Source organism: Patiria miniata, unplaced genomic scaffold, assembly GCF_015706575.1.
Source record: "Patiria miniata isolate m_02_andy unplaced genomic scaffold, ASM1570657v1 HiC_scaffold_3, whole genome shotgun sequence".
Taxonomy (NCBI): Eukaryota; Metazoa; Echinodermata; class Asteroidea; order Valvatida; family Asterinidae; genus Patiria; species Patiria miniata.
The window spans coordinates 16,366,069-16,393,282 of NW_024037069.1; the positions used below are offsets into that span (position 1 = coordinate 16,366,069).

Sequence of the window (27,214 nt, forward strand, 5' to 3'; positions counted from 1 at the left end):
CCCGCGTTTCTTTGTCTGTAGTTTCGCTACACATTCAATGCTCTAGAGGAATCTCTATACAATACCGTCACCGACACCACGAAGTAACTCCCTAGTTCACTCCAGTGTTAATTCGTGAAAACCGATACTGACAAATTTTGGTTTCACGAAGTAACACTTGACGCGAAACGGTTTTCGTTTTTCACAAAAGTTTACAACACTATTAAGGCTACTTATGGCATGAAGGTATAGCTGGACGTGGCTCTAAACGAAATAAACATCCTATGTAAACGATTTTCTCTTAGATTCAGACAAGACGTGGCTTTGAAGAGGTTGCTCTTTTCGCTGATGGTTCCGCAGAGCAGAACAAACAATACTATTGTAGCATCATTTCGGCTTTTTTCAAAAGATGGCTAAACCCACCCGACCCGACCCGAAAATGTAAATGCAAAACCGAAACCGACCCAACCAGACTGAAAAAGATGACAAACCGATCCGACCCGACCCGACCCGAAGTCGGTTTCGTGTCGGGTCGGTTTCATTTCGGGTCGGGTTTTGCACATCATTACTCGTATATATTTTGTGCACAGGCGTATATTAATACCAGTAGAATTGTTTTGGGGGGTCAGAGCGGGGGGGGGGGGGAGGGGGGATAGCATTATTTGTTATGAATTTCTATGGGAAAAAACAATTGACAGAGCTGGGGGAAGTTTTGACGCCCCCCACCCCCCCCCCCCCGATCCGCGCCTGTATAAATAGCAATACGTCCTTGGAGTTTCTTCAACATATGTTTTATCTAAAAATACATGTTTTATGGCTTTTCTGTCTGTTATAGGGTACAATAAAATTCTACTCTGAGCTAACGCAAGAATGGTTTATGGCTGCGTTGCGTCTTGCATCCTTTGTTTGTTGAAGATATATGGCAAAATAGGCCGTCCCCAAGATCACAGTTTTGTACCCAGTGTCGAAGCAGTCTCGTACGCTTAATAATACCTCAACCACAAATTCTGCCTTGACCTTCCTGTAACTAGTTAAGTGTCATCAACTGCCGGTAATTGCTAATGTTATGAGTAAACACCATGTACATGGGCGTCGCGAGGTGGGGGCTAGGGGCGCCCCCCCCCCCGGAAAAGCAAAAGGAATAAAAACGACGAGGGGCGAAGTCATATTGCTGTCAATTCAATGCACACTCAACAACATACATGGGCGTGCGCAGAGCTGTCAATGAGGGTGGGCAAATGTCCCCCGCCCACCCTCAAAATATTGATAAAAAATATTGAGAATATGCCGGATCAGAGAAAGTACAAAGGGTTTTGGGAAATAATATGCTTTGCCCCCTCTTGAAATAAACCGGGCGACGCCCATGGTCATCTAAAACATAAAACGTTCGTCGAATTCCGGACGATGCATATCTTATCGTGTGTATAGAAATGACTTGGTCGAGTGGGCGATAGACCATACCTTCCCGTATATTTGCCTTTCAAAAAGGCCAAAAAAAGTCTCTCGGTTCTGATATGGAGCTTGCCCAAAAAGTGGTGCGGCGACGTGGCTTTTTTTTTTTTTTTTTTACCGTTTTTGTTCTTCTTCAAATGTCGGCTGATGACTGCAAATGGTGCCCGACTAAACTTGTGCAAACATATGGGAGTCCAGAGAGGCCACATAAAGCTTATTCTCGATCGTAGCCCCATCTAAAAACACGTTCAAATTGTGCAGCAGCGGTTGTGAAAAAGTTTTTTTTTTCAATAGAAGATGATGTCTCAAAACCGCCAAACTCACTGGTTTGACTGGAATCCTGCTGCTGCACAATTTTTAACGTGTTTTTAGATTGGGTTATGGTCGAGAATAAGCTTTATGTGGCCTCTCTGGACTCCAATATATTTGCACTAAGTTTAGTCGGGCACCATTTGCAGTCATCAGGCCGACATTTGAAGCAAAAAATCAGGTAAAAAAAAAAAAGCTGCGTCGCCGCACCACTTTTTGGGCAAGCTCCATACCAGAAACCGGAGACTTTTTTGGGGGGGTCTAATACACCTGTTTTTTTTTTTTATTTGTTTTTTTTAGGGTCGTCGTACATGCAACATCCGTCTGTTGTTAGCAATCAAACCTGGTAGCGGATCAGACAGGAGGCACGCGTGTTCAAACATTGTTTATATTGTGTGACTATAGACATACTTTATACTACAAATTGTGGCATCATTGTAGAAATTTATCTTCTCGCGACTTTTGAAGTACACGTATAGCTACCCCATTGGCGGATACTATGGAGAGAAAAAAATGGCGTTCCTGAAAAAGCGCAGTCCTGGTCTGTGACTGTGTTCCGATGCGTCTGTATGTCTGTTATCTTCTGTTGAAGATACAGAGGCTATACCTGGCGCCAGCTCTGTAGCAAGACTCGTGCCATTATCGCTATAGGAACAGTCCAACCCTCGATTCAACAATCAGTGTAGGTCTTGTGGCCTACGCATATGCATGTTAGGTCTATGATCTATCTCATCACACTGTTTTATAAGAGAGCTTGCACAAAGCGTATTCAGGATGCACTCCTGTATTACAATTCCCATAGACACCAGTGCTAAATGCCCATACTTCAAAATTCTTTTAAAAATACTAAGAACTCTAACAGGTATTTATATAAGCTGAACAAAAAATGATGATCAACATGTCATCTTTCATTTTCTTTTCATTTTTGGTGGGTTGCCCAGTGACTTTTCGAGAAATGCTCACCCAAAGCAAATGACCCTTATTGTTCCCAAAGCGGAAAAAAAATAGCCATCTTGAAAACAATCCCCCACATCATGGCACAATAGCGCTACTTTCGAGCCCAATTGCATTCACATGCTCAGAATTGGAAGCCCCCAGTCTGGGCCAGAGGTTCATTGTCATATCTCTTCAATTCCTCAATTGTATGGCTCTCAGAACTCTCAAATACATAATATTGTGAGGGTAGAACTTTCATTCATGAGTTCGGTGGATGGGTTTAGGCCTATTTACCGGCGGGCGTGCACCCTTCACTGTGGGTACATCTTTGGTTCCTTTTGTGATGAGCATGAGTAAAAAAAACCTGACCACATTGAGGTTTCTAAAGTCTGGACCACCTTGGCCTCAATCTCTCATCACCTCTGACCTCCACCCTCGCCGGCCTAATAGTCCAGGCAAATACTTCATTTTTTGAGTGAACCTCAAACAAATTGCAACAAAATTTTTTCACCACAGTGCATTTCTATAAGGTCCCTTAAATGACATACTAAAAGTCCAAAAAAATCCAAGTGGTGGAAATATGCCTAATTTGCATAAATCCAAAATGTTCGAAAATTTTAGGACTTTCACATTGATTTGGTCATATTTCTTTTACTCGATAGCTTTTTTCAGGTGCTTAAAACGACAATTGTAGTCCGTTAACATTGATTTCATAATTATTCTATTCCTACGTAACTTTCAAGATCCCCATGTTTCCCAAATTTTGCCATATGCCGTATAATAATTTGCATAAATGCAATATATTAATTTGCATAAATTAAGTTAAAATTATGGCTGTCATGTGTGGACATGTCACAATTGAATTTTCCTGATAATCCAAGTTCAGTTATTTATACATAAATATCACACCACAGTGCATTTCTATAAGGCCCCTATAAAAGGTCCAAAAATCCAAGTGGTGGAAATATGCCTAATTTGCATAAATTCAAAATGGCCACTTAAACCATGATTTTCATATTGATTTTGCCATAACTCTCGTCCTACATTGCTTTTTTGGGGTACTTAAACAACAATTTGTCCTTTTACATTGATTTCATCATTATGCTAGTCCTGGGTACCTTTCTAGTCCCTATGTTTCCCAAATTTGCCAAATGCCGTATAATAATCTTCCCATACAAAACGGACAAACCGCCAGCACCACCATCACTACTTGAGGTCATCAGATGTGGGTGTAAGAAGCGTTTTCGAGGGTGGGCATGGGGGCATTTACCCACCACTTTTTTGATGATAAAAAGTAGTAATTAAATAGTAAAGTCTGTCAGGAGCAAGTGTGGCCCATTGGGCCATGGGCAGCGCCGGCATTTATCTCTCGGTTTTAGAGAATATTTCTATTCCCCCTGGATGGGATGCTAGTCCATCGCAGGTAATACTCCACAGCTAATGCCGGCACCCATTTACTCCTGGGTGGAGAGAGGCAAGTGTGGATGAAGTCTGCCCTAGGACACAACATAATGACCAGCACCTGAATGCGAACTCCTTACCCTCTAATCATGAGTCACAAACCCTAACCACACTACGGCACAAAAAGGAGTTTGATCACTGCTTGCTCAATTGGAAGTTGGTTGCTGACTCGGCAAATAATATGGAAGACATAATCTAACTTTTGAAGCGCATTTCTGGTGCTGCACATGGCTACCCGAAAATAAAAACCGTCAAACTTCAATTTGGAGATTGCGGATCCTCTAAAGTCCTTGGAGTTAATGTAACACATGCCTGTCATCTAAAAATACACAAAATTATGGCTGTTTTGTCTTTGCACAGACGTAATAAAATTATATTCTGAATTATCGAAAGAACGGTTCGTGGCTAGACTGTACGAATCATAATTTTCTGCATAAGCAATAAAATATGCTTATTTTCTAAAAAAAAGAAAAGAAGTATTTTGTGGCTTTTTGGTTTTTGCAGGGCATAATAAAAGTTTGCTCTGTTATTTTTTGGTCCCATTTTAATAGTTTATAAAATTAGGCAGCTGCTGAACGGCAGAGGGAATTGCAACCGCCCCTCTAAATCTGATACTGTAGAAGGAGGCTTGTTGGAAATGAGAGGCTGCAATTATTGTCCATTTGTCTTTTGTTCTTCCTCGTTTCTACTCATGAATATTAATTTGTGAAGACAATTTTTTTTAAAGCCAGCCATCAAGTCAAAGTAATAGAAGCAGAACAAAAGCTGCCTAATATGGGAGACGTGATCCACTTTTTTTTTATTCACATTATGACTACTCAAAAACATAAGCAGTGTCGGTAGACTTCAATTTGGAATTTGACAGAGCCTCTGAGTCCCTGAGTTTATGTAACATATGCTTATCATCTAAAAATACAAGTTTTTATTATGGCTTTCTTGTTTTTGCAGGGCGTAATAAAAAGTTTGCTCTGAGCCAACGAAAGAATGGTTCGTGGCTACATTGTACGTTCTGTTGAAACTAAACTGGTGAGGTACCATTGCAATCAGTTATGGCGAAAAAAGAGAAGTGTATAAAATAAAATAGTTCTTGTTATTTCGCCCTGGGTTGTGGTGCGTGTGCCCTTGGGCAAAGCACTTAATTTGCCACTCATTTGGCTCACCCAGGATTTTTTTTTTGTAGCGGGGGCAAATTAATTGTCCCCCAAAATCCTTGTATTCACTCTAGCATATTCTCAATTGATCATTTTGTTTTTGGGTGGGCGGGGGACATTTGCCCACCCCACCCCCAGTGACACCCCTGCAGACGCCCATTTTGTTAAATGTGTACTAAATTAATAGCAAATATGACTTAAACTAGGCAGGAGGCACATGTCGTGCAATGTTTAGAATTCTGAAAGAAAAGAATTGAGAAAAAAACCCTCTTCCATGCAGGCACAGATGAAGTCGCACAGAAAAATGAAGGATTATTGGGTTTATTGCAAAAGTGACATTTTAGTGTTTGAATCCACATGTACATGTACATAGTATATATAAACACATGCACTGGGTTCAAAACTACATGTAGTGATGAAAGTTTGCCAATTTATTCTCGCAATAAACAAATGAACCCTGTAATCCATCATGTTTTTGTACGAGTTCATCGGCGCCCTAAGACAGTCCCTGCATGAAAGAGATTTCTTCCTGCTCCTTTTCTTTAAGAAATTTAAACATCTCGTGGCAAATAAATGTAGGGCCTATGGCCTTGTACCCCTTTTGAAACTCCTGCACTAATCCCATTCAAAGTGAGCAACTGCATGGGCTGGCTTTCAATTTCCATTGTTGTTGCATTCGATTTCAATTTCCATTGTTGTTGCATTGTTGTTGCATTCTAAAGTCTTATATTATGGATGACAAAGGTTACCGTACAGAGGAGCCAATTGATCGGCCAAGTTCCATTGATCACGCCCCTTCGTTTCAGCGAGGAATGTGATTGGACAGGACGACTGTTATGACGAGCTGTCATGACAACCGTCATGACTAACCGTCCAAAAACGAAAGAACGCTAGAAAGACTTGTACGAATAGAAACTGCACGTGCCGAAAGTATGGTCTCTCTTGTTCAACTGCTTGCACTGAAAACCGTGGCACTAGTTGTGCCAACTCGCCACCACCAGACATTGATCCTAAGGCTGCTGAAGATTATAGTCTGCCACATAAGTGTTCATTCTAAGATACAATGATGTACGTGTAGATGATAACAATCAGACTAACATTGCATGCAAGCCAATATGGATGATAGGCCGCACCTATGAATCTTTGTGATATTTCTGTATTCATAACTGAACTTGGATTATCAGGAAAAGTACAATTGTTTTCTCCCTTCACAGTAATCATATATGATAAGAAGTTAAGCTACGCTTTCATTTCATTTACTATTCCGTATTTTGTATTTTGAGTTGCATATTCGAAACTGATATTGTTAAGTGATTTAGCGAGAACCACTTAAATAATTGCAACTTTAACTATGATTGTGTTTTTATTTAATTGACTTGCTACTTGTTCCTTTTTAGTTGTTAAGAATTAGTATTTAACTTTGTCATTCTGTTCTTGGATGAAGATTACTCAATATGTATCTTGCGCCTCTTTTAAATCGGACTCAATAAAAGTGCAAACCTGATGAATAGTTACCCCGCAACCCATTTTCCATGGCCTTAGTCCCAACATGGGTCCTAATTGTGCTGTAACTTCAACTTTTCCTTACTTTATTTGAATTTATGCAAATTAAGATAAGGCATTTATGCAAATTATTATATGGCATTTGGCAAAGTTGGGAAAGATAGGGATCTCGAAAGGTACCCAGGACTAGAATAATGATGAAATCAACGTAAAAGGACAAATTGTTGTTTAAAGTACCCCAAAAAGTAATGTAGGACGAGAGTTATGGCCAAATCAGTATGAAAATCATATAATTAGTGGCCATTTTGAATTTATGCAAATTAGGCATATTTCCACCACTTGGATTTTTTTTTTACTTTTTTTTTCGGGACCATATAAAGATGATCTGTGGTGTGATACATAACTGAACTAGAAGTTATTTGGGAAAATTCAATTGTGGCATATCCACACATGACAGCCATAATTTTAATTTTAATTTATATGCAAATTAATATACGGCATTTATGCAAATTATTATACGGCATTTGGCAAAGTTGGGAAACATAGGGATCTAGAAGGGTACCCAGGACTATAAAAATGATGAAATCAATGTTAAAGGACAAATTGTTGTTTAAAGTACCCCAAAAAGCAATGTAGGACGAGAGTTATGGCCAAATCAATATGAAAATCATATAATTAGTGGCTATTTTGAATTTATGCAAATTAAGCATATTTCCACCACTTGGAATTTTTTGTACTTTTTTTTCGAGACCATATAAAGATGATCTGTGGTGTGATATTTATGTATACATACATGTAACTGAACTGGAAGTTATTAGGGAAAATTCAATTGTGATGTCAACACATGACAGCAATAATTTTCACTTTAATTTATGCAAATTAATATTCGGCATTTATGCAAATTATTATACCGCATTTGGCAAATTTGGGAAACATAGGGATCTTGAAATTTACCTAGGACTAGAATAATGATGAAATCAATGTAAAAGTCCTAAAATATGCGGCAATTTTGGATTTATGCAAATTAGGCATATTTCCACCACTTGGATTTTTTTGGACTTTTAGTATGTCATTTTAGGGACCTTAAAGAATGCACAATTTGTTTGAGGTCAAACCTTATATTGCCTGGACTATGATCCCATGCATCTTCGGCCTTTCGCTGAGGTACGGCCAGCCAGCTCTTGGGCTGTTTCAACTGCGTGCTTGCCCTCATGTTCAAACCCACGGCACGGGTTGGTTTGAGCCTCGCTTTTTCCCCAAGGCCTCGGCGGTGCCCGCGGCGCGTTTCCAGGCGGGAGTGGGATCGGTGCCCGCCGGTCGGAGATTGGGTTTCTTGGAGTTTTGTCAACCGCCCTTTTTTGGTGTCTGAGCCCCAGCCCTCCACTCCTACTGTGCGGTTTCCGCTCAGTTCATTGACGTTCGAAAACGGTCCTCTCCACATTTGCTGGCCGGCCCGAGCCGGTACAAAGGCACCCGTCCGGCGGTCACCGAATGCGCGCGATGGGTCATTCTATAAATTTAGGGTCCAAGGGTACATATTTCCTGTCCCTGTTACCTTGGTACTTTGTAATTTACCATTCAAGTATCATTAATTAAGAATGACTTCAAACAATTATATATAACTATGTTGGGTTGGTAGTTTGCTTGTCATAGTCTTCGAGGATGACTGCATTAATTAAGGAATGCATCAGAATTATAAAATCATAGATGTCACGTGTAACAGGGACAGGAAAAAAAACGGACCCCTATTTATAGAACGACCCGCGTTTCTTTGTCTGTAGTTTCGCTACATATTCAATGCTCTAGAGGAATCTCTATACAATACCGTCACCGACACCACGAAGTAATACCCTAGTTCACTCCAGTGTTACTTCGTGAAAACCGCTACTGACAAATTTTGGTTTCACGAAGTAACACTTGACGCGAACGATTTTCGTTTTGACAAGGTTAAAACACTGTTAGGCTGCTAATGGCATGAAGGTATAGCTGGACGTGGCTCTAAACGAAATAACATCCTATGTGAACGATTTTCTCTTAGATTCAGACAGACGTGGCTTTGAAGAGGTTGCTCTTTTCGCTGATGGTTCCGCAGAGCAGAACAAAAAATTCTATTGTCGCATCATTTCGGCTTTTTTTTTCAAAAGACGGCCAAACCCACCCGACCCAACCCGAAAATGTAAATGCAAAACCGAAACCGACCCAACCCGACTGAAAAGATGGACAAACCGATCCGACCCGACCCGACCCGAAGTCGGTTTCGTGTCGGGTCGGTTTCGGTTTCGGGTCGGGTTTGCGCATCATTACTCTGTACATATTTTGTGCACAGGCGTATATTAATACCAGTAGAATTGACACCCCCCCCCTGATCCGCGCCTGTATAAATAGCAATACGTCCTTGGAGTTTCTTCAACATATGTTTTATCTAAAAATACATGTTTTATGTTTTTTGTGTCTGTTATAGGGTACAATAAAATTCTACTCTGAGCTAACGCAAGAATGGTTTATGGCTGCGTTGCGTCTTGCATCCCTTTGTTTGTTGAAGATATATGGCAAAATAGGCCGTCCCCAAGATCACGGTTTTATACCCAGTGTCGAAGCAGTCTCTTACGCTTAATAATACCTCAGCCACAAATTCTGCCTTGACCTTCCGGTAACTAGTTAAGTGTCATCAATTGCCGGTAATTGCTAAATGTTATGAGTAAACACCATGTACATGGGCGTCGCGAGGTGGGGGATAGGGCCCCCCCCCGGAAAAGCAAAAAGGAATAAAAAAAGACGAGTGGCGAAGTCATATTGCTGTTAATTCAATGCACACTCAACAACATACATGGGCGTGCGCAGGGCTGTCAATGAGGGCGGGCAAATGTCCCCCGCCCACCCTCGAAATATTGATAAAAAATATTGAGAATATGCCAGATCAGAGAAAGTACAAAGGGTTTTGGGAAATAATGTGCTTTGCCCCCTCTCGAAATAAACCTGGCGACGCCCATGGTCATCTAAAACATAAAACGTTCGTCGAATTCCGGACGATGCATATCTTATCGTGTGTATAGTAATGACTTGGTCGAGTGGGCGATAGACCAGACCTTCCCGTACATTTGCCTGTCAATAAGGCAAAAAAAAGTCTCTGGTTTCTGGTATGGAGCTTGCCCCAAAAGTGGAGCTTGCCCAAAAAGTGGTGCGGCGACGCGGCTTTTTTTTTTTTTACCGTTTTTGTTCTTCTTCAAATGTCGGCTAATGACTGCAAATGGTGCCCGACTAAACTTAGTGCAATTATATGGAAGTCCAGAGAGGCCACATAAAGCTTATTCTCGATCGAAACCCCATCTAAAAACACGTTAAAATAATTTGTGCAGCAGCAGGATTCCAGTCAAACCAGTGAGTTTGGCGGTTTTGAGACATCATCTTTCATTGAAAACAATACACTTTTCATTTGCAGATGCGCATGGCTACGGCGACGCGCGCACATGCCAGAAACCAGAAAACAAAAAAACTTTGTTGGGACTAATACACCTGTTTTTTTTTTTTTTTTTCTTTTTCAGGGCGGTCGAGCATGCAACATCCGTCTGTTGTTAGCAATCAAACCTGGTAGCGGATCAGACAGGAGGCACGCGTGTTCAAACATTGTTATATATTGTGTGACTATAGACATACTTTATACTACAAATTGTGGCATCATTGTAGAAATTTATCTTCCCGCGACTTTTGAAGTACACGTATAGCTACCCCATTGGCGGATACTATGGAGAGAAAAAAATGGCGTTCCTGAAAAGCGCAGTCCTGGTCTGTGACTGTGTTCCGATGCGTCTGTATGTCTGTTATCTTCTGTTGAAGATACAGAGGCTATACCTGGCGCAGCTCTGTAGCAAGACTCGTGCCATTATCGCTATAGGAACAGTCCAACCTCAATTCAACAATCAGTGTAGGTCTTGTGGCCTACGCATATACATGTTAGGTCTATGATCTATCTCATCACACTGTTTTATAAGAGAGCTTGCACAAAGCGTATTCAGGATGCACTCCTGTATTACAATTCCCATAGACACCAGTGCTAAATGCCCATACTTCAAAATTCTTTTAAAAATACTAAGAACTCTTACAGGTATTTATATAAGCTGAACAGAAAAATGATGATCAACATGTCATCTTTCATTTTCTTTTCATTTTTTGGTGGGTTGCCCAGTGACTTTTCGAGAAATGCTCACCCAAAGCAAATGACCCTTATTGTTCCCAAAGCGGAAAAAAAATAGCCATCTTGAAAAACAATCCCCCACATCATGGCACAATAGCGCTACTTTCGAGCCCAATTGCATTCAACATGCTCAGAATTGGAAGCCCCCAGTCTGGGCCAGAGGTTCATTGTCATATCTCTTCAATTCCTCAATTGTATGGCTCTCAGAACTCTCAAATACATAATATTGTGAGGGTAGAACTTTCATTCATGAGTTCGGTGGATGGGTTTAGGCCTATTTACCGGCGGGCGTGCACCCTTCACTGTGGGTACATCTTTGGTTCCTTTTGTGATGAGCATGAGTAAAAAAAACCTGACCACATTGAGGTTTCTAAAGTCTGGACCACCTTGGCCTCAATCTCTCATCACCTCTGACCTCCACCCTCGCCGGCCTAATAGTCCAGGCAAATACTTCATTTTTTGAGTGAACCTCAAACAAATTGCAACAAAATTTTTTTCACCACAGTGCATTTCTATAAGGTCCCTTAAATGACATACTAAAAGTCCAAAAAAATCCAAGTGGTGGAAATATGCCTAATTTGCATAAATCCAAAATGTTCGAAAATTTTAGGACTTTCACATTGATTTGGTCATATTTCTTTTACTCGATAGTTTTTTCAGGTGCTTAAAACGACAATTGTAGTCCGTTAACATTGATTTCATAATTATTCTATTCCTACGTAACTTTCAAGATCCCCATGTTTCCCAAATTTGCCATATGCCGTATAATAATTTGCATAAATGCAATATATTAATTTGCATAAATTAAAGTTAAAATTATGGCTGTCATGTGTGGACATGTCACAATTGAATTTTCCTGATAATCCAAGTTCAGTTATTTATACATAAATATCACACCACAGTGCATTTCTATAAGGCCCCTATAAAAGGTCCAAAAATCCAAGTGGTGGAAATATGCCTAATTTGCATAAATTCAAAATGGCCACTTAAACCATGATTTTCATATTGATTTTGCCATAACTCTCGTCCTACATTGCTTTTTGGGGTACTTTAAACAACAATTTGTCCTTTTACATTGATTTCATCATTATGCTAGTCCTGGGTACCTTTCTAGGTCCCTATGTTTCCTAAATTTGCCAAATGCCGTATAATAATCTTCCCATACAAACGGACAAACCGCCAGCACCACCATCACTACTTGAGGTCATCAGATGTGGGTGTAAGAAGCGTTTTCGAGGGTGGGCATGGGGGCATTTACCCACCACTTTTTTGATGATAAAAAGTAGTAATTAAATAGTAAAGTCTGTCAGGAGCAAGTGTGGCCCATTGGGCCATGGGCAGCGCCGGCATTTATCTCCGGTTTTAGAGAATATTTCTATTCCCCCTGGATGGGATGCTAGTCCATCGCAGGTAATACTCCACAGCTAATGCCGGCACCCATTTATACTCCTGGGTGGAGAGAGGCAAGTGTGGATGAAGTCTGCCCTAGGACACAACATAATGACCAGCACCTGAATGCGAACTCCTTACCCTCTAATCATGAGTCACAAACCCTAACCACACTACGGCACAAAAAGGAGTTTGATCACTGCTTGCTCAATTGGAAGTTGGTTGCTGACTCGGCAAATAATATGGAAGACATAATCTAACTTTTGAAGCGCATTTCTGGTGCTGCACATGGCTACCCGAAAATAAAAACCGTCAAACTTCAATTTGGAGATTGACGGATCCTCTAAAGTCCTTGGAGTTAATGTAACACATGCCTGTCATCTAAAAATACACAAAATTATGGCTGTTTTGTCTTTGCACAGACGTAATAAAATTATATTCTGAATTATCGAAAGAACGGTTCGTGGCTAGACTGTACGAATCATAATTTTCTGCATAAGCAATAAAATATGCTTATTTTCTAAAAAAAAGAAAAAAAGTATTTTGTGGCTTTTTGGTTTTTGCAGGGCATAATAAAAGTTTGCTCTGTTATTTTTTGGTCCCATTTTAATAGTTTATAAAATTAGGCAGCTGCTGAACGGCAGAGGGAATTGCAGCCGCCCCTCTAAATCTGATACTGTAGAAGGAGGCTTGTTGGAAATGAGAGGCTGCAATTATTGTCCATTTGTCTTTTGTTCTTCCTCGTTTCTACTCATGAATATTAATTTGTGAAGACAATTTTTTTTAAAGCCAGCCATCAAGTCAAAGTAATAGAAGCAGAACAAAAGCTGCCTAATATGGGAGACGTGATCCACTTTTTTTTTATTCACATTATGACTACTCAAAAACATAAGCAGTGTCGGTAGACTTCAATTTGGAATTTGACAGAGCCTCTGAGTCCCTGAGTTTATGTAACATATGCTTATCATCTAAAAATACATGTTTTTATTATGGCTTTCTTGTTTTTGCAGGGCGTAATAAAAAGTTTGCTCTGAGCCAACGAAAGAATGGTTCGTGGCTACATTGTACGTTCTGTTGAAACTAAACTGGTGAGGTACCATTGCAATCAGTTATGGCGAAAAAAAGAGAAGTGTATAAAATAAAATAGTTCTTGTTATTTCGCCCTGGGGTTGTGGTGCGTGTGCCCTTGGGCAAAGCACTTAATTTGCCACTCATTTGGCTCACCCAGGATTTTTTTTTTGTAGCGGGGGCAAATTAATTGTCCCCCCAAATCCTTGTATTCACTCTAGCATATTCTCAATTGATCATTTTGTTTTTGGGTGGGCGGGGGACATTTGCCCACCCCACCCCCAGTGACACCCCTGCAGACGCCCATTTTGTTAAATGTGTACTAAATTAATAGCAAATATGACTTAAACTAGGCAGGAGGCACATGTCGTGCAATGTTTAGAATTCTGAAAGAAAAGAATTGAGAAAAAAACCCTCTTCCATGCAGGCACAGATGAAGTCGCACAGAAAAATGAAGGATTATTGGGTTTATTGCAAAAGTGACATTTTAGTGTTTGAATCCACATGTACATGTACATAGTATATATAAACACATGCACTGGGTTCAAAACTACATGTAGTGATGAAAGTTTGCCAATTTATTCTCGCAATAAACAAATGAACCCTGTAATCCATCATGTTTTTGTACGAGTTCATCGGCGCCCTAAGACAGTCCCTGCATGAAAGAGATTTCTTCCTGCTCCTTTTCTTTAAGAAATTTAAACATCTCGTGGCAAATAAATGTAGGGCCTATGGCCTTGTACCCCTTTTGAAACTCCTGCACTAATCCCATTCAAAGTGAGCAACTGCATGGGCTGGCTTTCAATTTCCATTGTTGTTGCATTCGATTTCAATTTCCATTGTTGTTGCATTGTTGTTGCATTCTAAAGTCTTATATTAGGATGACAAAGGTTACCGTACAGAGGAGCCAATTGATCGGCCAAGTTCCATTGATCACGCCCCTTCGTTTCAGCGAGGAATGTGATTGGACAGGACGACTGTTACGACGAGCTGTCATGACAACCGTCATGACTAACCGTCCAAAAACGAAAGAACGCTAGAAAGACTTGTACGAATAGAAACTGCACGTGCCGAAAGTATGGTCTCTCTTGTTCAACTGCTTGCACTGAAAACCGTGGCACTATTTGCACCGCTGTGAACGTAGAGGGCGACTGACTCAATGTCAGTCGCGATTCTGGCGGCTCGCAGCTGGACGTGTTTTGCTCGAGGCTCAAGACCTTTAAACCCGGTACCATCGGGTTGGGGAATATCCGAAGATTAATATGAGAAGTGGAAAATGCTCATAGCAGGTTTGATATACGGTAGAGGATGAGAGAGGTTAGCTCTCCACGTTGTAAGGTTTTGTTTTGCATTGGAAATATAACGAAGGTTTGGGATTGCATTAGGTGGGGTCTCGCTTCCGTTGAGGCCCGTATACCCGTTTTAGGAATGCTCTTTGTGTTTGTCGCAAAGATTTCTGGGCAAAGTCAGGTTCCGCTTTGCTGGCATTGTGCTAGGGTAGTGTTATGCAAATCCGAGTATTTATGCGTGACGAATCCATGGAATTCGTTGGGATACTCGAGGTGGGGCTTTGTGTTAAGCCGAGAAGAACTTTATGCATCAGTGCTCAGCACTTCATGGCTTTGCGTATCAGGGTGTGCTCTAGCTTGTAGTTTAAATTCGATTGCGTTCCCCGTGCTTTCCTATAACCTAAATTTTGAACGGTTTTAACGTCCTATCTTTGCGATAATGGAGAATATGTTCGATCAAGTCGAGGAGAACGCAGGAGCTTATGCGGAAATCGCCAATGAGGGTGCCGGCCCTCTTTTCCGCGGGCTGTGTGCCACATTTAAGATCTCGAAGAAGTACTTCGAGGCTCTCATCGCAGACGGTTGGGATGACCCAGAACAATTCCAGGATTTGTCCCCGAGTGGCGAGACCACATCCTTGCCCTGGCCCCTAACGGAGGGCAGAAGCGTAACGTGGAGAAGCTCTTTGACCGGGTGGAAGCCGGGCCTCTCAGCGGCCCCGCCCCCAAGAAACGTCGGGTGCAGCCCAGCGCATCCTCTGACGACGGGAAGGACAAAGCGGGTCCGAGTGGTATTTCCACCGTGGAGGCAGGGCCGAGTCAGGTTGCAGCGGCTGCCAACCAGGGATCCGGTTCGACGTCCTCTCAGGTATGTCTCATGGAAATGTTAGTGGGGAATATTCATCATTTTGTAACAATATTTCATACCCTACATGCTGTATTTTCTCTTTGCCATTTGGGAAGTGCCCTGACTAAAATATACCAAGCACGCAGGAGGGCGAGATTGTCCGGTTTCATCAGGCAGGGGAGTGCCCTGCGTTTATTGCATTTTCAGGCAGAGTGCGCCCGGCTAGAGATCGAAATTTGTCGTAAGTGGGAGGCGGCAAAAAAAAAAAAAAAAAAAAAAATTAAAAAGGGGGAGCCGTTTCCTTGGCAAATTTCATTTTGATAAAGGAGTTTGCCCTCGACAAAGATTTCAGCGGGAGCACTCTGTGCCAACTTTATCGGCATAGGCAGGGGAAGTGCCCCGGCGCGAGATTGTATGTTGATTTCAGGGGAAGCGCCCCGTGCCGAACTTTATCGGCATAATAGTTAGGCAGGGGAAGTGCCCCGGCGTGATGAGTTTGTATGTTGATTTCAGGGGAAGCGCCCCGTGCCGAACTTTGTCGGCATAACAGCTAGGCAGGGGAAGTGCCCCGGCGTGACATTGTATGTTGATTTCAGGGGAAGCGCCCCGTGCCAAATTGTATGTGGGTACAGGTAGGGAAAGTGCCCCGGCGCGAGGTTGTACTTTGATTTTAGGGGGAAACCCCTTTGCAGATTTATACTTACATAGTACAGGCATTATGGGAAAATTGCCCCGGGTGAGATTGCATTTGATTTCAGGGAAAACCCCCGTGCGAAGCTGATTTTGAATATGAAGGGGTAGGGCCCCGTGCAAGATTACATTTGATTTCAGGGGAAACTCCCCGTGCTAAGTTGTGTTTGTATATACATGTATGCAGGGGAAATGCCCCGTGCGAGATGGCAGTTTGATTTCAGGGAAAAAAACCCGTGCTAAGCTGTTTTTTGTATATGAAGGGGAAGTGCCCCGTGCGAGATAGCAGTTTGATTTCAGGGGAATAACCCCCGTGCAAAGCTGTTTTGCATATGAAGGAGAAGGGCCCCTGCGAGATTGCATTCTGATTTCAGGGGGAAAAAACCCCGTGCTAAGCTGTTTTTGTATGTTAGGGGTAGGCCCCGTGTGAGATTGCATTTGATTTCAGGGGAAACTCCTCGTGCTAAGCTGTTTGTATATATGCAGGGGGAAGTGCCCCGTGCGAGATGGCAGTTTGATTTCAGGGGAAAACCCCCGTGAAAAGCTGTTTTTGTATATGAAGGGGAAGTGCCCCGTGCGAGATGGCAGTTTGATTTCAGGGGAAAACCCCCGTGAAAAGCTGTTTTTGTATATGAAGGGGAAGTGCCCCGTGCGAGATGGCAGTTTGATTTCAGGGGAAAACCCCAATGCTAAGCGGTTTTTTGTATGTGAAGGGGTATGCCCCGTGCCTTACGAGATTGTATTTAGTGCCCCGGGCCGGGCGAATTTGCATGTTGATTTCAGGGGAAAAACCCCGCGCCAGGCTGTATTTGCATATAAGGGGGTAGTGCGAGAGTGAATTTGGATTTTATAGGAAAACCCCGTGCCATTATGTTTCACATAATATGAAGGAGACTTCCCCCATGCGGGATTGCATTTCATAACAATGGAGGGGAGTGCCCCGTGCGAAATTGCATATTTGATTTCCGGGGAAAAACCCCGTGCGTGCCAAGCTGCATTTGCGTATGAAGGGGAAGTGCCCCGTGGGAGAGTGACCCGCAGCATTTTATTGTGAGAGATACCCAATATCAAAATGATTGTATTCGCTTCAAAAGGGGTACATGTAGTACTATGAACCCCAGCGTCTTGTATTTGCATTTATTGTATTTTGATGTGTTTAATGTATCCCAGGCCAAATTGTCGTGGTAAGGGTGGGTACCCCTTAGAGAAATGAACTGCATGCGCCACTTATGCAGCAAAATGCTGGTACGCGCGATTCTATTTGCCTGAATGGGTGGGTCCCATACATGATCATGCATTACTTTTGGACGAGCGGGCAGCCTTTGAATTTACGGAGGGGATTGTCCTTTTGGGAATGTGGTTGAAGCCTTGGAGGGGAAAGGCCCCGGTATGATATTAAGTAGAAGTGCGTTTTACAAAATGTATGTACCATGAGATTGTACTTTAACAAAGTAAAAAATGTCCTGAGCTAAGACGTTTATGTGGGGGAGGTGCATCATAACAGATTATACCTCCGTGAAAGGAAGTGCTTTAGGCAAAATGATTTTTCAGGAGAAGATGGGGGTTTTTTTTCTGTCTAAAAAAAAAAAAAAAAAAAAAATGGGGTTCTTGCCGGTTCTGGTTCTGGTATTTTGTTGTGCGGGTTGCGTGCACGACGCCCTTATTTGTGCCTTAATTACCTAAAATTTTGGAAGGGCGGGGATGGTGCCCCGCCACTCCAATTTTCTTTTGGCTTGTGTCCATTTGTTCCTCAGGTCCCATTGCAGGGTTTTGCCCATTCTTTATTTGTCCTCGTTTAAAGGAAGGGGTGCCACCCACCCCCCCCCCCCCTAAAAAAAAAAAAAAAAAAAAAAAAATCGAGGGTGCATGGAAGTAGGTCTTCCTAAATGCAGTTTCCCACCATGCAAACCGCATGGGGGTGGAAATCTGTCAGATTTGTTATTGTATGGACACAAGAGGTGTAATTTGGCTGGAGCCATCGGCTCCTATAGTTGAGCCATTTTACAATAATGTGGATGCGTTCTCCATGTTTGAGTTGGAGGTAAACGATCTCGTTAGCGGCCCCATGGCATCCTGGCACATGATGTTGGGATGTCATAACGGGCACTAGGGCGTGTTGAGTACAAAGTCTGTGTCAACTCGATACAAAAGAGTTGAGAGGATGTCCATGCTTACAATGCGTCCCCTTTATATAGTGATCAACTAAATGCAGCTTGGTTTTATGTTTTAACAATCAATGCAGGCCAAGTCTGCGCTTGAGGTGCACAAGCCTAGGCGGCTCGAGTTGCTTAAAGCATGTTTGGAGACGGGCTACGATCGAAACGTAGCGTATGTGATGTCTCTGCTCAGAAGCTATGTCGACGAGTTTGCACCTTTGTCAACAGAAGATATGAAGGAACAGCAGTTGTACGTCAATCTGTTGTCAGATTGTACAAAGCACGTTCAGGCCAAGACACCGGGCATAGCAATGTATATATACAAGTCCATTACAGGAGAAGACTCCGATAAGCGGCTGCGCTTTTCCAGAAAGCACCTGGGCCTCAGCGCGCCCCCATCTGAGTTAAAAGCTCAATCATCAGCCAGTCAAGGTTTCTTGAATAGGCCCGCTAGACAACCGCTGCGCTTCAGGGGAGATCTTCGTCAGCCTCGTCAGGGCCAATTTTCACGAGGGCCTAGGGAGAGAGACGTGTGCTTCAGATGCCGCAGGAAGGGCCACTATGCACGGGACTGCAAAGAAATAGTTTAGAGGCATGTTTGACATGCTGGCGACTCATTTCACGGTCAAAGAGACTTTGGTGGTGGGATGTAGTCGAGTAATCTTAATATACTTCTTCATTTTGAGCATTTAAGTTTGTAGCAGTGATATGATGTTATTTACGGAATTATGTTTTAATAAGTACTTGTTAGGTAGCTGTCGGCTCAGGGACGGCATTTGCATGTTATAATGGGCGTATGCGTGGGCGTATGCAAGGGCCTCAATGGGGGATAAGTTGATGCAAGAGCTGAATGCAGGAAACGGGGTTTCAGAGGGTTTCAGATGGTACTTTTCCCAGTAGGGAAAGTGTTGCGATATTTGATGTATCGAGTTTACCATGTTTGACATTGTATCTATACTTGCAAGAAATAAATTATGAAACGACTGTATGGTCGGCTTGAAAATGTTACAATGATTGTATAACCCCAGTGCCCGAGTTTAGGCCTAGTGCTCTTTATGATTCAATTTAGGAATACAAGAGGTATCTGCAGATTCTCGGGAAGCATAAGTGGGAGCGTTCGTCGGCGCATCTCTTTGATCCTGAAGGCGCTCAGACAAACAGGCGCGAGAGGGGTGTTTGCTCTTGGGTGGACATAGCGGGAAAGGCTGCCTCATTTCCAGATGGATCCGCCCCGAGTCCGGCAGATGTTTTATCCGGAGAAAGTGTGCCAAACTTTGATGCGCTCCGCTTCCGTGACCCAAATATGTTTGTAGCGGGAGGTCTGCATGATCAACCAGAGTTATGGGAAGATGTATTGAAAGAATGCCCGGCCAACGGCCCGCAAGTTCGGAGATGGCTCCGTGAGAAATTGGACCTCTATGAGTTCTTTCAACCTTTCCAGGGTAGCTATAGAGGAAGGGAATTCAACTCCAGTGTCCCTCCAGCCATGTATTTTCCAAACGCGCCTATTTGCGAACGTTTCGTACCATTTATCAATGAAACGATAGCGAAGCGCATTATAGAAGGTTCCGTGGAATTGTTGGGCAAGGTGGATGAAGTCGACCCGCCTAGGTGCATCAACGCTCTCTCTATCGAACCAAACAAGCCAAGACTAGTCCTATCAATGAAAGGTCCCAACCTCTGGTGTAAGGACACGCCATTCAATTTGGTGCCTCTGGGGGAGATTGTGAAGTCAGTCAATAAGGGAGGTAGATTCTCCGGTACCGACGATGCACAAGGTTATAAGCAGGTTCTGCTATCTGAAAGGTCAAAGACCTTTTGTGGTTTCGAGTGGGCTGGATTTTATTTTGTTGACACAACTCTTCCTTTCGGATTCAAGAATAGCGCTTATGTATACTCCACCATTGGGTTCTGTTTGTCAACATGGTTGAAAAATCGGGGAATTCATACAGAAATTTGGATCGATGACCGCTTCATTGGAGAAGCCGGAGGAGAGGGACAGCCCAGATGTTAAGTGCTGTATATATATTTTCTTTGCAGGGCTCCAGCGGGTTTATCGCAGATGACGCCTACATCAGGGCTGCGAGAGCTTTATACGTGGTATGCTATATGCAGTCGAAATTGGGGTATTTCATCAATCTCAAGAAAAGTCAGCTTGAGCCGGTGTCCACAATGGTCCACCTGGGTCTTGGGATATGCTCAAAGTCCTTATCCTTTTGGATTCCGGAGAGAAAGAAGTGTGCTTTTGCTCAAGTAAGAGAGGAGATTTTATCCACGGGCTCGGTGTTCCTAAAGACCCTCCAGCGGTTTATCGGAAAGTGCCAGAGTTTCGCCTTGGTGTTTCCGGCGGCCTCATTGTTTGTGAGGGAGTGTTGTGCATTTTTACCCAACTTAGACGACGTCAGTTCGAGGCCGATTTCCCAAGACGTGCGAGACGAGGTTCTCTTTTGGCGTTTCGTGGATTCCTTCTCCGAACCCATCCCTTGGAGAGATCAGCGCCATTTGACAATTCAGCTCAGCTCTGATGCATCCGGGTACAAATGGGGCGGTGTGTTGGAGCTTCCGGATGGAGATGTTACCTTTGGTGACTATTGGCCGCCGAGCGTCAAAGCCATGACGGATGTTTGCTACAAAGAGGCTCTGGCCCTATATCTTGTCCTGCTATCAGTGGTAGATATGCTTTGGGATAAAAGAGTGGATGTGAAGGTGGACTCGCAGAGTTTGTATGCTGCATGGGCACGGCAAAAGGCAAAGTCACAGGCACTGGCCAGAATTCTGAAACTCATCTTTGCTCTCACGTTGGAGGCAAATTTCGACTTGAAGTTGCAGTGGGTTCCGTCAGGAATAAATCGGGCCGACCTACCATCGCGGGAGCTATCCAAGGCTGACGCTCGACTCACAAAGTGTCTCTGGTTGTTGCTCCAAGCAGAGCTCGGAGGAAGATTCGGTTTTTCATGGGATCTCATGGCGCTTCCTTCAAACGTTCCCCAGGGCCGGGACGGCCGTCCTTTGAAGTTCTTCTCGAGGTTTCCAGTTCCTAGCACATCTGGTGTTAACGTATTTTCCCAGCAATGCCCTCGTGGCGAGGAGTTGTACGTGTTCCCACCTTTTGTTCTTGTGCCCTCTCTCATCAAGTTGTTTCTTGAATGGGGTGACGTGGTCGTAACGCTGGTGGTTCCCAAACACCCGCACCCAAGGTCATGGTGGCCATACCTGAAATCCTTTGCTCAGCAGTCTCTGCGCATATCGGAAGCAGGGCAGGTCGGGGTTCTCGAGTACCCAACGGGTGAAGGCTATGTTAAAAATACCGTGGGTCTCCCGTTTGAGCTTTGGGGTCTCAGATGTTACTTCCCCGCTGATGCCCGGGTTTCCAGAGGAGTCCATATTCCGCAACAGCATTCAGTGCTCGTAGTCTCTGACTCCATGTTCAGAGGAATGGGCAGCTTTGGGTGGCCGGCTTCCTTGAGCATTAGGCTGGTGGTTTCCGGAGGAGCTCGGATGGAGACATTATGCAGATCGCTAGCTTCGATGAGCAAGGTTCAGATGCCTGAGGTCGCAGTCCTTCATGGGGGCATTAACGATTTTAGCAGGAGTGCAGATTGCTCAGCTGGGGTCAAGCGGCTGTTGAGGGTCTTTGCCTTGGCGGCAAAACAGTTATGTGTACAGAATCCAACGGTCCGGTTTGTCCTGTCGGGAATATGCCAGACAAAGAGCAGCAGGGTCAACTGTTCCGTTGCCACTGCAAATTCGGCACTGAAGGAGGCTTGCCAGGAAGCGGGTTGGCACTTCCTCTCAAATGACCACATAACTCAGCATGACCTCGCAGACGAAGTCCATTTGACACTGTGGGGCAGTTTGAGACTGCATAGGCGTCTGCAGAGGTTTCTAAGGTGTCTTCTCGGTTTGCGAACGGGGGTCGACATAGAGCTGGGCAATTAGACATCAGGCTTTCAATCTTATTTTGTCTTCTTTCATAATCCAGTTGGCCCGATGGGAGTCCAGAATGAAGGAGCTTGATGGCAAGGTCGATTCGTTACCTTACAACAGACAGAAGAGCAGCTTAGTTAACAATTTTGCTGATTTCCTCAAGCAGAACCAGGGCTCAGGTTATTTCACAGATAGTGCAGATCTGGACATGGTCACCCCCGACGACATAGTCAAGTTTTTGGTGGACCGCGATACGAGGGGCCGCACTCAAGTTCATTCACTCGGGTGCAAACATTTGGGAAAGCACGGTGCGTTCGACTGTTGCTGCGATCGACATCTGGCAGCGGGCACGGTAGACGCCTACGTCGGCCAACTCCGAGCATTTTTTAACTCCTGCGGTAAAACGCAATCATGGCGGCAAGGCCAGCTGTCATCAAATCCATGCATCTCCCACCGGGTGAAGAAATACATGAAGGCAGTAAAGCTTGAGCAGGCAGAGGCACATGTGACTCCCCAACAGGCGGTCCCAATATTCTCCGATAAGATTCGCTGGTTGGCTCAAGAGATCAGGAGAAGAATGTCCCTCATGCAGGAGGCTGGCAGGAAAGGTCTCACGCAGCAATATATTTTCTATAGGGATCTGGCATTCTTCTTGTGCCTGTGGTGGGCAGGGGAACGGTCCTCGGATCTAGGACGTACAAAAACGTGCGAAATAACCAGGATTGAAGGTGGTGACTTGTTATTTAATCATACAGTCGGCAAGACGGTCAGAGAGGGCACCTCCTCTCTTATAATCATACCCAAGCTAAGTAACGGGGAGTTGGATCCAGCTGGGGCAGTCGACGGGATTGTGGGCTTTGCAGAGCAGAATGGCTTTTGCCTAATGGACGGCTACCTATTTCGTCCCACAGCACCAAATCACCAGAGCCTGGTCAACAAGCCCTTCATCGGTAATGGTCCAAGTAAGCGTCTTCAGCTATATTTTTCCGCATCATCAGATACCTCGGATGCCTCCCTGAGGCCCCACGGGGGTAGAGCAGGTGTTGCAACGACCCTCCGTCTGCTGGGTGCTACCGAGCAGCAGGTTATGGACCACTGTCGTTGGGCAACTCGGCGCACGTATAAGCACTATACGGAAGTTGAAAGGGTTACCAGACGCAATACGACTGTGAAGATGCTAAAGGACGCGTTGGACACCGGCGAGCATAACCATCCCCATGCGGCCGACCTTGCTGGGGAGTTTTACCGAACGCTCAACTCCGGTTTCGGGTTAGAGGTTGCGTTCGGAGCGGAGGGCAGCAAACCATAGCAGCTTCAGGGGTGGGAGTATCAGGCGCAAGGAAATAGGGAAGGACAGGTGAGGAGCGACGTCAGTACGCACGGGATCATTGGACTATGCAAACGCGGGAATTTGCTTTAAACAGAAACCAAAAAGAAAAAAGAAAAAAAGGGGGGGGGGGAGCCTCTCCTTTGAGATTTGGGGTGAGAGATGGGAAGTTTAGGGGGGTTGAGTTCGGAAAAGGGGCCAAGTTCTGTGACGGAGCGAAGAATCGTTTCCACCCATATCTAAGCCTCAACGAGACAGGAGACCGAGATGTGCATGGCGGTGCAAATAGTTTACTATTTGCACCGCTGTGAACGTAGAGGGCGACTGACTCAATGTCAGTCGCGATTCTGGCGAGATGGGAGAGGATGGTTGACTGTTCGGTGCGGTAAGTGCAGTCGGCACTACGGTTGTAAGTATGACTTTGTCTGTTTTGATTCCCCGCCCACCCACCCCTTTTCGGTCTATGAGGAATCCTCATCTCGGTTTCTACTCTCGAATCGTTTCCACCCATATCTAAGCCTCAACGAGACAGGAGACCGAGATGTGCATGGCGGTGCAAATAGTTTACTAGTTGTGCCAACTCGCCACCACCAGACATTGATCCTAAGGCTGCTGAAGATTATAGTCTGCCACATAAGTGTTCATTCTAAGATACAATGATGTACGTGTAGATGATAACAATCAGACTAACATTGCATGCAAGCCAATATGGATGATAGGCCGCACCTATGAATCTTTGTGATATTTCTGTATTCATAACTGAACTTGGATTATCAGGAAAAGTACAATTGTTTTCTCCCTTCACAGTAATCATATATGATAAGAAGTTAAGCTACGCTTTCATTTCATTTACTATTCCGTATTTTGTATTTTGAGTTGCATATTCGAAACTGATATTGTTAAGTGATTTAGCGAGAACCACTTAAATAATTGCAACTTTAACTATGATTGTGTTTTTATTTAATTGACTTGCTACTTGTTCCTTTTTAGTTGTTAAGAATTAGTATTTAACTTTGTCATTCTGTTCTTGGATGAAGATTACTCAATATGTATCTTGCGCCTCTTTTAAATCAGACTCAATAAAAGTGCAAAACCTGATGAATAGTCACCCCGCAACCCATTTTCCATGGCCTAAGTCCCAACATGGGTCCTAATTGTGCTGTAACTTCAACTTTTCCTTACTTTATTTGAATTTATGCAAATTAATATAAGGCATTTATGCAAATTATTATACGGCATTTGGCAAAGTTGGGAAAGATAGGGATCTCGAAAGGTACCCAGGACTAGAATAATGATGAAATCAACGTAAAAGGACAAATTGTTGTTTAAAGTACCCCAAAAAGTAATGTAGGACGAGAGTTATGGCCAAATCAGTATGAAAATCATATAATTAGTGGCCATTTTGAATTTATGCAAATTAGGCATATTTCCACCACTTGGATTTATTTTTTACTTTTTTTTCGGGACCATATAAAGATGATCTGTGGTGTGATACATAACTGAACTAGAAGTTATTTGGGAAAATTCAATTGTGGCATATCCACACATGACAGCCATAATTTTAATTTTAATTTATATGCAAATTAATATACGGCATTTATGCAAATTATTATACGGCATTTGGCAAAGTTGGGAAACATAGGGATCTAGAAGGGTACCCAGGACTATAAAAATGATGAAATCAATGTTAAAGGACAAATTGTTGTTTAAAGTACCCCAAAAAGCAATGTAGGACGAGAGTTATGGCCAAATCAATATGAAAATCATATAATTAGTGGCTATTTTGAATTTATGCAAATTAAGCATATTTCCACCACTTGAAATTTTTTGTACTTTTTTTTCGAGACCATATAAAGATGATCTGTGGTGTGATATTTATGTATACATACATGTAACTGAACTGGAAGTTATTAGGAAAAAATTCAATTGTGATGTCAACACATGACAGCAATAATTTTCACTTTAATTTATGCAAATTAATATTCGGCATTTATGCAAATTATTATACCGCATTTGGCAAATTTGGGAAACATAGGGATCTTGAAATTTACCTAGGACTAGAATAATGATGAAATCAATGTAAAAGGACTAAAATTGTTGTTTAAAGTTCCTCAAGAAGCTAATAGTATGAGAAATATGACCAAATCATTGTGAAAGTCCTTAAATATGCGGCAATTTTGGATTTATGCAAATTAGGCATATTTCCACCACTTGGATTTTTTTGGACTTTTAGTATGTCATTTTAGGGACCTTAAAGAATGCACAATTTGTTTGAGGTCAAACCTTATATTGCCTGGACTATGATCCCATGCATCTTCGGCCTTTCGCTGCCGTACGGCCAGCCAGCTCTTGGGCTGTTTCAACTGCGTGCTTGCCCTCATGTTCAAACCCACGGCACGGGTTGGTTTGAGCCTCGCTTTTTCCCCAAGGCCTCGGCGGTGCCCGCGGCGCGTTTCCAGGCGGGAGTGGGATCGGTGCCCGCCGGTCGGAGATTGGGTTTCTTGGAGTTTTGTCAACCGCCCTTTTTTGGTTTCTGAGCCCCAGGCCTCCACTCCTACTGTGCGGTTTCTGCTCAGTTCATTGACGTTCGAAAACGGTCCTCTCCACATTTGCTGGCCGGCCCGAGCCGGTACAAAGGCACCCGTCCGGCGGTCACCGAATGCGCGCGATGAGTCATTCTATAAATTTAGGGTCCAAGGGTACATATTTCCTGTCCCTGTTACCTTGGTACTTTGTAATTTACCATTCAAGTATCATTAATTAAGAATGACTTCAAACAATTATATATAACTATGTTGGGTTGGTAGTTTGCTTGTCATAGTCTTCGAGGATGACTGCATTAATTAAGGAATGCATCAGAATTATAAAATCATAGATGTCACGTGTAACAGGGACAGGAAAAAAAACGGACCCCTATTTATAGAACGACCCGCGTTTCTTTGTCTGTAGTTTCGCTACATATTCAATGCTCTAGAGGAATCTCTATACAATACCGTCACCGACACCACGAAGTAATACCCTAGTTCACTCCAGTGTTACTTCGTGAAAACCGATACTGACAAATTTTGGTTTCACGAAGTAACACTTGACGCGAACGGTTTTCGTTTTGACAAGGTTAAAACACTGTTAGGCTGCTTATGGCATGAAGGTATAGCTGGACGTGGCTCTAAACGAAATAACATCCTATGTGAACGATTTTCTCTTAGATTCAGACAGACGTGGCTTTGAAGAGGTTGCTCTTTTCGCTGATGGTTCCGCAGGGCAGAACAAAAAATTCTATTGTCGCATCATTTCGGCTTTTTTTTTTCAAAAGACGGCTAAACCCACCCGACCCAACCCGAAAATGTAAATGCAAAACCGAAACCGACCCAACCCGACTGAAAAGATGGACAAACCGATCCGACCCGACCCGACCCGAAGTCGGTTTCGTGTCGGGTCGGTTTCGGTTTCGGGTCGGGTTTGCGCATCATTACTCTGTACATATTTTGTGCACAGGCGTATATTAATACCAGTAGAATTGACACCCCCCCCCCCCCCCT

At 43.4% G+C, this 27,214-nt stretch overlaps 1 protein-coding gene across 1 annotated transcript in view; it reads left to right on the plus strand.

Annotated features, from left to right (window-relative positions):
- LOC119736509 overlaps positions 1-22,364 on the plus strand; it is a 22,951-nt gene extending 587 nt beyond the window's left edge. The window contains exons 2-3 of the mRNA XM_038210524.1: positions 15,326-15,596; positions 18,508-22,364. Coding sequence (XP_038066452.1) covers positions 15,326-15,596; positions 18,508-19,011 — 775 coding nt within the window. The 3' untranslated portion in view covers positions 19,012-22,364. The remainder of the gene's footprint in view (positions 1-15,325; positions 15,597-18,507) is intronic.
- The last annotated feature ends 4,850 nt before the right edge of the window (positions 22,365-27,214 follow it).